This window comes from Haliotis cracherodii, unplaced genomic scaffold, assembly GCF_022045235.1.
Source record: "Haliotis cracherodii isolate W230 unplaced genomic scaffold, xgHalCrac1.p SCAF_6, whole genome shotgun sequence".
NCBI lineage: Eukaryota > Metazoa > Mollusca > Gastropoda > Lepetellida > Haliotidae > Haliotis > Haliotis cracherodii.
The window spans coordinates 38,601,709-38,614,666 of NW_027266319.1; the positions used below are offsets into that span (position 1 = coordinate 38,601,709).

The 12,958-nt window shown below is 42.1% G+C and overlaps 1 protein-coding gene across 1 annotated transcript; it reads left to right on the forward strand.

The window, feature by feature from the left end:
• The first annotated feature begins 7,361 nt into the window (after positions 1–7,361).
• On the forward strand, positions 7,362–12,407 carry LOC139446185 (probable glutathione S-transferase 6). The gene is made up of 5 exons (XM_071227492.1): positions 7,362–7,528; positions 9,183–9,275; positions 10,361–10,476; positions 11,386–11,490; positions 12,041–12,407. The coding sequence occupies exons 1-5, from the start codon at positions 7,408–7,410 to the stop codon at positions 12,200–12,202; spliced, it is 597 nt and encodes a 198-aa protein (XP_071083593.1). The 5' UTR covers positions 7,362–7,407; the 3' UTR covers positions 12,203–12,407.
• The last annotated feature ends 551 nt before the right edge of the window (positions 12,408–12,958 follow it).

Below are 12,958 nucleotides of genomic sequence, written 5' to 3' on the forward strand. Positions count from 1 at the left end.
CTCCAGTATACTTCCAGAATGTCATCCCTGTAGCGCACATATGTCATGGTGCCCCACTGTATGGAGATCGGTTCTTTCAGCTCTACTCTCTCCTATCTCTCCCGTAATCATAATTCAGCCACCTCCACAGCGATCATATTCGGCTATGTTGGGATCCTGAAATCTTTCTCCTTGTCTACGCCACAATCGGGCCAGACAGTATCTCGATTCATCAGTCTTGGTCTTCCAGTTGACGTGATCTTCAGGCAAATCCAAACGTGCCTGCCTGTGGTGTCGGGGCAGTGGAATGCAAATGACAGAAGATTAGCCTCATGGAGACTTACGCACTGTCTTAGAAGAAACGTTAACGCCACTGGGGTTTGGCAGATCATTTCTGGGTGTGGTGGCAGTCACGAAGTGATGACGTACCACTGCAATCAGGAGAAACCTGTCTTCCCATAGTTGGAGAGATGACGACCACCTGCATACCAGGTAGCTGATGCAGACGTCTGAATACATTCCATACCTTGCCGACGTTTGCAACGTGGCGTTGTGTTGACCAAAGTTCAAGGATGCATATGCATCTAACCAACTATTCGGTCGCAAACGACGTCTTTGAAGTTGAGGGAGCATATGTGCATTCAGGTGTTGCAATGCTCAGTAGCAAATGTTGTACTCTCTGACAATGATGTGCAACAATTTCGTCACGATGCATCCAAACACGAATCATCTCTGGCACATTGTGCCCTTGAATGCATGCTTTTGTCCGTTCATCATGATGTCATATACAGGTTACAGTCATTGTGTCATTTGTTAGTCATCTTCATTTGCTACTTATTTTTCTTATATCGCCAAAACTTGATCCTCAGCAAACATTGAGGAGTATATGCTGTAATGTTTGTCTTCTTGAATAAAAGTTTCATCCCGAGCGTCGTCCATCATTATTGAGGCAGGATACACCGGCTACAATCAGAAAAGGTACAGCGTGCTGCTGCGAGGTCAACATATGCATCCAAATAAATATACAGAAGCGACAAAAGCAATATGTACGAGTCCATCGTACAATTCCGATTATAACTAAAGCATGCGTGTATGAATCGCTATGAAGTAGAATTGATACCACTGATAAGACATTAGTCAGAATACTAGAGACTCCGTGAAGACCCTGGTTAGGATTGGCATTAAGTAACCCATGCTTGTCGTAAGAGGCGACTAACGGGATCGGGCGGTCAGGCTCGCTGACTTGGCTGATGCATGTCATCGTATCCCAATTGTGCAGGTCCATGCTTATGATGTCATTCACTGGATTGTCTGGTTCAGACTCGATTTTTTACAGACCGCCGTCCTATAGCTGGAATATTGCTGAGTGCGGCGTTAATCAACAAACAAACAATCAATCAAACAGAATGCGACAGCTGCTGACATATACTAGTATTGTAACAGTAGGGAAGACGACGACTGCTCGGAACAGGCAGATAATTGTCAAAATTGTCAGCTACTTTGACATAATAATTTGGGGTGGAGTGGGCAAGCGGTCAAAAGCGCCATGCCAGCAAGCGCCAGGTGTTGAGATTGTATCCCGCTCGTGACCGGGTTGTTATTCAGCCTTGGGCCAACATTGTTTACAGGCCGTTACAGTGTTGTCATTACCCCTAGTATACAGTACATTCACCCTGTGCACTCAAAATAACCCACTCGTCCGATGCTAGATAACCAGATGGTGAAAACACGAATACGTCCATACACCCGAAATACAAGTGAAATACAACTTGTGCTCTCACCCTGGGCAAGTGACTTAGTTCAAATAAGCCTCTGTTCACCCAGCAGGGAATGGGTACCCAATATGTGAGGTGGATGTAAAAACCTTCTAGCGCCCCTGGGCAGCTTGGGTTGTATATTCCCCAGGGAGTTGAGAGTGATAAGTGGAATGCAAACGGAACCACTGGTCGGGGATCAATTAAAACCGTATTTGACCAGATACTAGTACCTGGATACCTGCGGTATATAAATGTATAGTTTAAATATAGTTATTCGAGGATGCCCCCAAGAGCAAATATAGCATGTGCATCTGTAGGTAAAATGACCCTGCATTGTATAGTTACAACTTCATGTAGTTGGGTCCTTCATACAATAAACATATTAATTTAAAATATTTGCGGACTGGACAATACGAGATATAACATATATAACATGTCTAAGAGTGAGTGAGTTTGGTCTAACGCTGCTTTGAAGCCTTAGGGTATTTCGGTTATATAATGGTATGTCAGCTTAACGTGGGAGGAAAATATACGTACGAAGTGATGCAGGTCTTAGACATTTACCATTTTGGTGAAACCCACGAGCACGGTATGGTTCTGACGTACCAAGAAACCATATCGGGGCTAATCTGGGATTCGAACCCACTGCCAGGTTTCTGGCACGCCTCTCGACGCTTCAGACAACTTGGACAATACTAAGGGACGTAACTCTGCAATGAACTACAACACCTCAGTCGACTGCAACACCCCTCCCCTCCCCCCGTACCCCGTTATGCCAAAGAGCACAAATTCACATACACACATGGTAACTCATGAAGGTGTTCTTACGGTCAATGTCTATCATGTGTCCATGAGTCATGTGGCTATGTAAGTCTCACGATATGTTTGGCAAGTCTAGATAACTACAGTTTCAGTATCAGTAATTTAACAACTGGTTTCCCTGTAAGATATGTTCATTTGAGAAACTAGATGTCTCGTCTCACGACTTACACAAGAAGAGAATTATACCCTCTTCACTTGTTTTTTCTGTGTTTCATATTGAAATTATGTAAGTCGAGGATGGTAATACTCGAAAAGGCCTGCTACCTTGAGATAACAATATAATCCAGTTCAATACTGAATAATACATGTCTAAGCTGAAAGAAATTACAAATGACCAGTTTAATGGGCAACTCCTTCATCACGATCGTTGCAGTGTACTACCTGCAAGTACCGTGATCGATTGGAAACAGAGGGTATCCCGTTGGATTGGAAACAGTAATCAGCCGCACACGACTGACTGATCAATACAGAAACTGCTGAGTCAGGCCCTCATCGATCGCTACACCTGGGCTACAGTTTGTACCTTGCTTTAAGGGACCTTGAAGATCCTGGCTAGAATAAGTCTTCAGCAGCCCATGCTTGCCGTAAAAGTCTACTGTGCTCGTCGTAAGAGGCGACTAACGGGATCGGGTGGTCAGGCTCGCTGACTTGGTTGATGCATGTCATCGTATCCCAATTGCGTGGATCGATGCTTATGATGTCAATCACTGGATTGTCTGGTCCAAACTTTATTATTTACAGTCCGCCGTCATATAGCTGTAATATTGCTGAGTGCGGCGTTAAACAACAAATAAACAAATAAGCCTTGCCTTCAGGCTGGTAGTGATTTAACGAAAACCATTCGCTAGAATTTGAATTCAACTGACATAAACATTAGTCAAATAAGCACCATGTTCTACTTTATAAAGGGTTTTGATCTGAAAACAGCATTGTATGGTAACAAGAGATGTAAACCATAACATACTTATGTCTGTCCACGATGTTGTAGAAAATAGTGGTCGGTTTGTACATTGAGTGTAATATATGTTAAGCTTTTACGCATATGACTGAAGTGTTGGTAACATGAGTGGTCTTCTTATTATGTAATTTGTATTGTTTCTTGACCTTATGGTTTTGATGTCAACATAAATGTTATTATGCAACAGGGAGCGGTATTACATAAGCCAATTAGTTCTGCTTACCAGTACCTTTCAAGTGAAGTTGAAAAAATATATTTAAACTATCAGTCAAATATAAACTTATAGAGAAAAGCACAGTCTTCTGTGTTCATGTACGTGTGAGTTGACCTGTGTTCATGTATGTGTGAGTTGACCTGTGTTCATGAGTTGACCTGTGTTAATGTACGTGTGAGTTGACCTGTGATGCAGTACGTGTGAGTTGACCTGTGTTTATGAACGTGTGAGTTGACCTGTGTTCATCAGTTGACCTGTGTTGATGTACATGTGAGTTGACCTGTGTTGATGTACGTGTGAGTTGACCTGTGTTGATGTATGTGTGAGTTGACCTGTGTTGATGTATGTGTGAGTTGACCTGTGTCGATGTACGTGGGAGTTGACCTGTGTTCATGTATGTGTGAGTTGACCTGTGATGCAGTACGTGTGAGTTGACCTGTGTTGATGTACGTGGGAGTTGACCTGTGTTCATGTATGTGTGAGTTGACCTGTGTTCATGTATGTGTGAGTTGACCTGTGTTGATGTATGTGTGAGTTGACCTGTGTTGATGTACGTGGGAGTTGACCTGTGTTCATGTATGTGTGAGTTGACCTGTGTTGATGTACGTGTGAGTTGACCTGTGTTGATGTATGTGTGAGTTGACCTGTGTTGATGTATGTGTGAGTTGACCTGTGTTGATGTACGTGTGAGTTGACCTGTGTTTATGAAGGTGTGAGTTGACCTGTGTTCATGAGTTGACCTGTGTTCATGTATGTGTGAGTTGACCTGTCTTCACGTATGTGTGAGTTAACCTGTGTTCATGGGTTGACCTGTGTTCAAGTATGTGTGAGTTAACCTGTGTTCATGGGTTGACCTGTGTTGATGTATGTGTGAGTTGACCTGTGTTGATGTATGTGTGAGTTGACCTGTGTTCATGTATGTGTGAGTTGACCTGTGTTCATGTATGTGTGAGTTGACCTGTGTTCATGTATGTGTGAGTTGACCTGTGTTCATGTATGTGTGAGTTGACCTGTGTTCATGTATGTGTGAGTTGACCTGTGTTGATGTATGTGTGAGTTGACCTGTGTTGATGTACGTGGGAGTTGACCTGTGTTCATGTATGTGTGAGTTGACCTGTGTTGATGTACGTGTGAGTTGACCTGTGTTGATGTATGTGTGAGTTGACCTGTGTTGATGTATGTGTGAGTTGACCTGTGTTGATGTACGTGTGAGTTGACCTGTGTTTATGAAGGTGTGATTGACCTGTGTTCATGAGTTGACCTGTGTTCATGTATGTGTGAGTTGACCTGTCTTCACGTATGTGTGAGTTAACCTGTGTTCATGGGTTGACCTGTGTTCAAGTATGTGTGAGTTAACCTGTGTTCATGGGTTGACCTGTGTTGATGTATGTGTGAGTTGACCTGTGTTCATGTATGTGTGAGTTGACCTGTGTTCATGTATGTGTGAGTTGACCTGTGTTCATGTATGTGTGAGTTAACCTGTGTTCATGGGTTGACCTGAGTTTAAGTATGTGTGAGTTGACCTGTGTTCATGTATGTGTGAGTTGACCTGTGTTCATGTACGTGTGAGTTGACCTGTGTTCATGAGTTGACCTGTGTTCAAGTATGTGTGAGTTGACCTGTTTGCATGTATGTGTGAGTTGACCTGTATTCATGTATGTGTGAGTTAACCTGTGTTCATGGGTTGACCTGTGTTCAAGTATGTGTGAGTTGACCTGTGTTCATGTACGTGTGAGTTGACCTGTGTTCATGTATGTGTGAGTTGACCTGTGTTCATGTATGTGTGAGTTGACCTGTGTTCATGTATGTGTGGGTTGACCTGTGTTTATGAACGTGTGAGTTGACCTGTGTTCATGGGTTGACCTGTGTTCATGTATGTGTGAGTTGACCTGTGTTCATGTATGTGTGAGTTGACCTGTGTTCATGAGTTGACCTGTGTTCATGTATGTGTGAGTTGACCTGTGTTCACGTATGTGTGAGTTAACCTGTGTTCATGGGTTGACCAGTGTTCAAGTATGTGTGAGTTAACCTGTGTTCATGAGTTGACCTGTGTTCATGTATGTGTGAGTTGACCTGTGTTCACGTATGTGTGAGTTAACCTGTGTTCATGGGTTGACCTGTGTTCAAGTATGTGTGAGTTAACCTGTGTTCATGGGTTGACCTGTGTTGATGTATGTGTGAGTTGACCTGTGTTCATGTATGTGTGAGTTGACCTGTGTTCATGTATGTGTGAGTTGACCTGTGTTCATGTATGTGTGAGTTGACCTGTGTTCATGTATGTGTGAGTTAACCTGTGTTCATGGGTTGACCTGTGTTTAAGTATGTGTGAGTTGACCTGTGTTCATGTATGTGTGAGTTGACCTGTGTTCATGTACGTGTGAGTTGACCTGTGTTCATGAGTTGACCTGTGTTCAAGTATGTGTGAGTTGACCTGTTTGCATGTATGTGTGAGTTGACCTGTATTCATGTATGTGTGAGTTAACCTGTGTTCATGGGTTGACCTGTGTTCAAGTATGTGTGAGTTGACCTGTGTTCATGTACGTGTGAGTTGACCTGTGTTCATGTATGTGTGAGTTGACCTGTGTTCATGTACGTGTGAGTTGACCTGTGTTCATGTATGTGTGGGTTGACCTGTGTTTATGAACGTGTGAGTTGACCTGTGTTCATGGGTTGACCTGTGTTGATGTATGTGTGAGTTGACCTGTGTTTATGAAGGTGTGAGTTGACCTGTGTTCACGTATGTGTGAGTTAACCTGTGTTCATGGGTTGACCTGTGTTCAAGTATGTGTGAGTTAACCTGTGTTCATGGGTTGACCTGTGTTCAAGTATGTGTGAGTTGACCTGTGTTCATGTATGTGTGAGTTGACCTGTGTTCATGTATGTGTGGGTTGACCTGTGTTCATGTATGTGTGAGTTGACCTGTGTTCATGTATGTGTGAGTTGACCTGTGTTCATGTATGTGTGAGTTGACCTGTGTTGATGTATGTGTGAGTTGACCTGTGTTCATGTATGTGTGGGTTGACCTGTGTTCATGTATGTGTGAGTTGACCTGTGTTCATGTATGTGTGAGTTGACCTGTGTTCATGTATGTGAGTTGACCTGTGTTTATGAACGTGTGAGTTGACCTGTGTTCAAGTATGTGTGAGTTGACCTGTGTTCATGTATGTGTGTGTTGACCTGTGTTCATGAGTTGACCTGTGTTCATGTATGTGTGAGTTGACCTGTGTTTATGAACGTGTGAGTTGACCTGTGTTCATGGGTTGACCTGTGTTTATGTATGTGTGAGTTGACCTGTGTTCATGTATGTGTGTGTTGACGTGGTTAAAATATCGGCGTGGGGGAACCCATATTAAACTGCGGCATGACACTATTAAACCAGCATCAGTCCAGACTAGTACACACAGACACACACACACGTCACTATATAAGTGCAATGATCTTGAACGCGACGACAAATCCAAATTTCACCACACACCTATCTGGCGTGTTAAGAGTATTTCACAATAAAGTTTTGTCCTGTAGCGGTTTCAGATGTTCCAGATGCTCTTGACCTACTGCAGACTCATCATTGTGTAAATATAACAAACACAACCCGGTCGGCCGCTGCTCAATACTCCCATCATAGTGTAGCCGGTGTAGCCCACGAACTGTGTAGGAAAAAAACACCACCTGTGACAATGCCTGTGTATGTCCTGCGCCACTTCAGAGCAGAGATAATCCGGCTCCTGTTCGTAGCAAAAGGACAGGAATTCGAAGACAAGTTATATACATTTGAAACATGGCCAGCAGAGAAGCCAAGTAAGATTTCATTCTTTATGCCTCCTATGGATATCGATATCGTTCAGCGTTTGCACTCAATTGCCCCACAGTGAATAATGAAGGGAGGTAACTCTTATAGATAATGACAAAAATGGTCCCGCTGTTGAGCGCTTTTAATCGTTTATACAGACAGGTGCCGTCAAAAGGCGTTTCAAAGCGCAAAAATGCCCATGGACGCGGTGCTGTGGACATTAGAATCTTGTCAAGCAAGACAATGGTATAAGGATCTATACCAAAACGTCGCCTTTACAGTATTATTAAAGAAGTTGCTATCAATAAATAGTGTCTACTTTGTCATCCGTCAACTTAGTAATGCCTATCAAACAATTAATCCGACGATACTGTGGGATTACAATTACCAGTATTACAAATCAATCATAACATACTGTGAGATTACAATTACCAGTATTACAAATCAATCATAACATTTTGTGTTATTACGATTCCTAGTGTTACAAATCTATCATAACATTTTGTGTTATTACGATTCCAAGTGTTACAAATCTATCATAACATTTTGTGTTATTACGATTCCAAGTGTTACAAATCTATCATAACATTTTGTGTTATTACGATTCCAAGTGTTACAAATCTATATAACATTTTGTGTTATTACGATTCCAAGTGTTACAAATCTATCATAACATTTTGTGTTATTACGATTCCAAGTGTTACAAATCTATCATAACATTTTGTGTTATTACGATTCCAAGTGTTACAAATCTATCATAACATTTTGTGTTATTACGATTACCAGAGTTCCAATACCTATGTTACAAATCGGTCACAACATGCCATCTTTGTTGTGATTGTCAGTGTAAAAGATTAGCCATAAGATGACATGTGACTGTGATTCAGAGTGTTAGATATAAAACATAACAGACATGCAGATAAGTCTCACAGAACAATAGCACTAAGTGTGAGGTTTCACAGTGGAGGATGCAGAGATGCTGAGTTTGTTTTCAAATGTCCTGTATATCATGTATTGGGTATATTAAAATACGTAATGCCAGCATAATACATATTGTAATTTCTTATAAATGATATTTACGACACTGAAACTCAAAGATAAGTATCTCTTTATTATGTCACTCTTACATTTATGGATGTTTAAGAAGAAATGTTGTTCAATGAAGTAGATTCAGATACCGCGTATGAATACATTTTTGAGTGAACCGCCCAATTTATCATATAGTGCCAAATGACTTGCAGCTAGTCTGACTTGCAGTCTCCATGTTTGAGCGAGACACTGGGAAACCCCTATCTTAAGCATATTGTGAACGTTTGTAAATAGTTTATTGAAAAAGATGCCATCGTATTCATACATGAAGCTTGAAAGTAGTTCCTGCTATGCGACCTCATTTGCATATTTATCGGTTCATGATTTAGTTTATGGGATTGGTTTACTGCATAACACTATCTATAATAGGATTAAGTTTTATTACTTATTTATATCCATTTACTAATATTTCTTCTTAAACATCCATTGTTGGTAAGAAGCGTTACTGATTGAAAATATTCAAATACAAGTGTTTTTTATTCAATGACATACTCGATTCAAAATCAGTTCCATATATCCTAGGAATGTTAAATACACAAAGTATTGGAACATTTGATGATTAATTCCTTTAAGATACACCGTTTGGACAGCTCCCAGTTCTGACAGTCGATGGGAAAGATTACACTGAATACACGGCTATCAACAGATTCCTCGCCAGAGAATTGGGTAAATATTACTAGGCTTTATGATCCGTATCCATTATAATCAACCTCCCGAGTGTTTTCATCAACTCATAGAGTGAATGAGTTGGGTTTTTAACGCCGCTTTAACACTATTCCGGTTGTTTAACGGCGTGTCAGCTTAATGTGGGTGGAAGTGATGCAGGCCTTGGACGTTTACCACTTCGGTGAAACCCACGAGCACGGGTATGGTTCTGACAAACCTAGAAACATAATCGGGGCGAACAGGGTTTCGAACCCAAAATCATAGGTTTCTGGCGTGCCCAAGGGACGCAACTCTGCACAGCGAATAGCAGCGCCTTAGATGACTGGGCCACCCGTGCCCCCTCATATTTAGATGAACGATGAACAGAATCTCACTTCGAATTTCATTCTAAGATTTGCTGCCAGAGGAAAGAGGCGCCAAAACTTTTTCTTGTATACCTGAATTTAAATCCTATGGTGTCCGCCAAATAATTAGTTCTGTTAGTTCTGTTAGTTCAGGCGACTGTTGAGGATTGGATGGTTACTATGTGTGACCTGACTGCTTGCTGCTCATGCTGTGAGGCAGAGAACATAAATATGTACTGTAAGATCAACAAAGGAACAATATAACAAAGATGGAAACGTAACAAGGGAAGACAGCAGATAATTGGCGCTGATAGGTGCTCCCAGTGCATGGGGTTTTCGCTGCTAGGAAGGAGCAGAGTCCATTCAGAGTGAATCACTTTCAATAAGTGGTGGTTCTAGGAGATTTCAAACTGGTTAGAGTGTCCTGTCCCACCGGTGGCACCCGTCACAAACACATAAAAGAAGCCCTAAATAAACACACACAAAAACGGAACAAGTTAAAATAGGGACTTCCGTCGGACGTGATTTTGGTCACTGATGTGTTAAATTTGGAAATGTCCTCCACGTGTCTGCCATAAACATTTTGGAAGATACACGACTACCATGAATGCTGTAACCTGATGAAACCGCTTCTGAGGAAGAGCCGCGTTTTTTTTAATCTGCGTAGATATAGTAAGCTCGATTGTACCCCAAAAGTTGTGAAATGTAGACACCAAAGGTTGGAGCTTCTTATCCTTGCAGGATTGATGGGATCAAACAGCCAGGAAGAGTATGAGATTGACCGAGTTATAAGCCTGAGCAGTGGCGTGTCCGCAGAAGTAATCAAGATCTTCCATGAGCAGGACAAAGACAAGAAGGTTTGGTCCACAAAGTGAGTGAGTGAATATGGTTGTGCGCCGATTTTAGCAATATACCAGCAATATCACGGCGATATTGAAATGGGCTTCACACATTGTACCCATATGGGGAATTGAACCCGGGTCTTCGGCGTGACGAGCGAACGCTTTAACCACTAGGCTACCCCGCCGCCCCTGGAGGTCACGTGGGTTTCCGCAAGATTGGCTCAAGGTGTACTGTACAAATTCATTAAAGGCTATCATCAAGATTTAATTCCGGGAACAGACAACCTCCGTGGTGTAGTGGACAGAGCATCTGTCCGGAAAGAGGAAGGTCGTTGGTTCGATCCCCTGCCCGCGGCATACCAATTTTTTTTTAAGATGGTAGTTATTGTTACCCTGCCTGGCGCTCGGCTTTAAGGGGATAAAACATGGTCTGGTCGCTCGGACTCAGTAAATTTTGTCTGAGTGATTTGTTAAACTGCGGCAAGGTATCCCAGTGCGCTAGCACAATATCCCCGACATACGTTTGGACTAACACACACACACACGCACGCACACCACACCACACACAGACACACACACACACACAGACACACACACACACACACACACACACACACACACACACTTGGCTTGGCTGAATGCCCGTCTTCTACCTTATCCTCATGCCGTTGAGTATTACTAGTATGGTTTGTGTCGTGCAGACAAGCTTTTTTGCAGGTCGTCATGAAATAGTTGGAATATAGCTAACTTTGCATAAAACAACAAATAATAGATCAAAGCTCGACTATGACAACATACGGTGTGCACACTTATTATAACGCAGAACACAATAATATTCCTTTATCAAATGAAAGATTACTAGCATTAATACAATGCTTGTTATCTTTTAGTGACGGTGTTAATGTATTACTATTTTTGTTTTAGGCACAACTTGAAAAGAGTCTTAGAGAAAACGTGATACCCAAATTCATGAGTAACCTTGAGCAGTTAGCGCCACCTGAAGGAACGGGCTTCTGCGTTGGGAATAAGGTGAGCTTATAAGCAGACATGTCTGTTTTGTAGACGACTTACGAATAAAACGATGATGATGATGATGATTAATAATGCCATAAACATACCACAAACAGCTTCCAACAACATTATATTCGCGTTTATGTCCGTTGCGTATTGGGGCACGTGTGGCCCAGTCGTATAAGGCGCCGCGATTTACTGTACAGAGTTGCGTCCCTTGGGCACGCCAGAAACCTATGAATTTGCGTTCGAATCCCACTTCGCCCCGATTAATTTTCTAGGTTTGTCAGCACCATACCCGTGCTCGTGGGTTTCACCAAAATGGTAAACGTCTGGGACCTGCATCACTTCGGGCTTTCCACCCACATTAAGCTTACACGCCGTTATATGACTGTTAAAAGCGGCGTTAAACCCAACTCAATCACTCCGTTGCGTATTACTCATTATTGAAACATAAAAATACATTTTATATATTTCGAAATGTAATACGTCTTGCTCATGATAAATATCTCTCTATGACAACCCAATTTATAAATTTACATCTCTATTGACTTTTTCACTCTTTCAGTTGAATCTCGGGGACCTCATCATCTTTGATACAATCGACGGCAAGACGGACGATGCCACAATGAACAAGTTTCCCAGTGTCAAGGCCATCATGGACAAGGTCAGGTCTAATGAGAGAATAAAAGCATACCTGGCATCAAGAGCTCCGACACCTTTCGACTAAGATATGGAGATAGTTAGCTCGTGTGCCCCTTCCATTGCACCTTACCACAAGGCAGCGTGAAGAGACACCGCTGGAGATATGCAGAGATATATGAATATTGATGGCATCATCAGCGGCTAGTCATAGACATATCACTTCTGGTGATTAAATATCCATGCATGTTACTCAAGATACCAAAGATAGAACAACTGCACGAATGACAAATAACGCGATACATTGTATTCCACAAATTGTGACTTATCGTTTTGTACTTTGTATTTTTTGTAGATCATTCAATAAATATATTCCAAACTAGGGTTTACTCTTTTTAACCCTTGTTCCGGCCGTGCCCGGAGAGCGTAGGTCGGTGTTTCGATCCCTGGACGTGTCATAACAAAAGACGTCAAAAGATGCTTTTTGTTGTTGCCCTGCCTGGCGCTCAGATGGGGATAAATCAAAGCCTGGTCGTTTCGGAGTCAGTATACTGTGTCTGAGTATGGTATTCATGTTAAACTGCGGCAGGATATCTCGGTGGGCTAAACTATAAAACCGGCTTAAGTACGGACTTGTTTACAATCAGCCTCTCACATACAAACACACACATATGCGACGCTACATAAGTGCAATGATCTTGATAACAAAACATGGCATCCCTGACTTCCCCTTCTTCTCCCTGTGCGTCTTCCCGTATGGAACCATGTTTATTTGCCCACATTCCGCGTTCTGACATTTCACGTACAAATAGCCGTTAAGTCCTTTCCTCATCTCACCGACAAT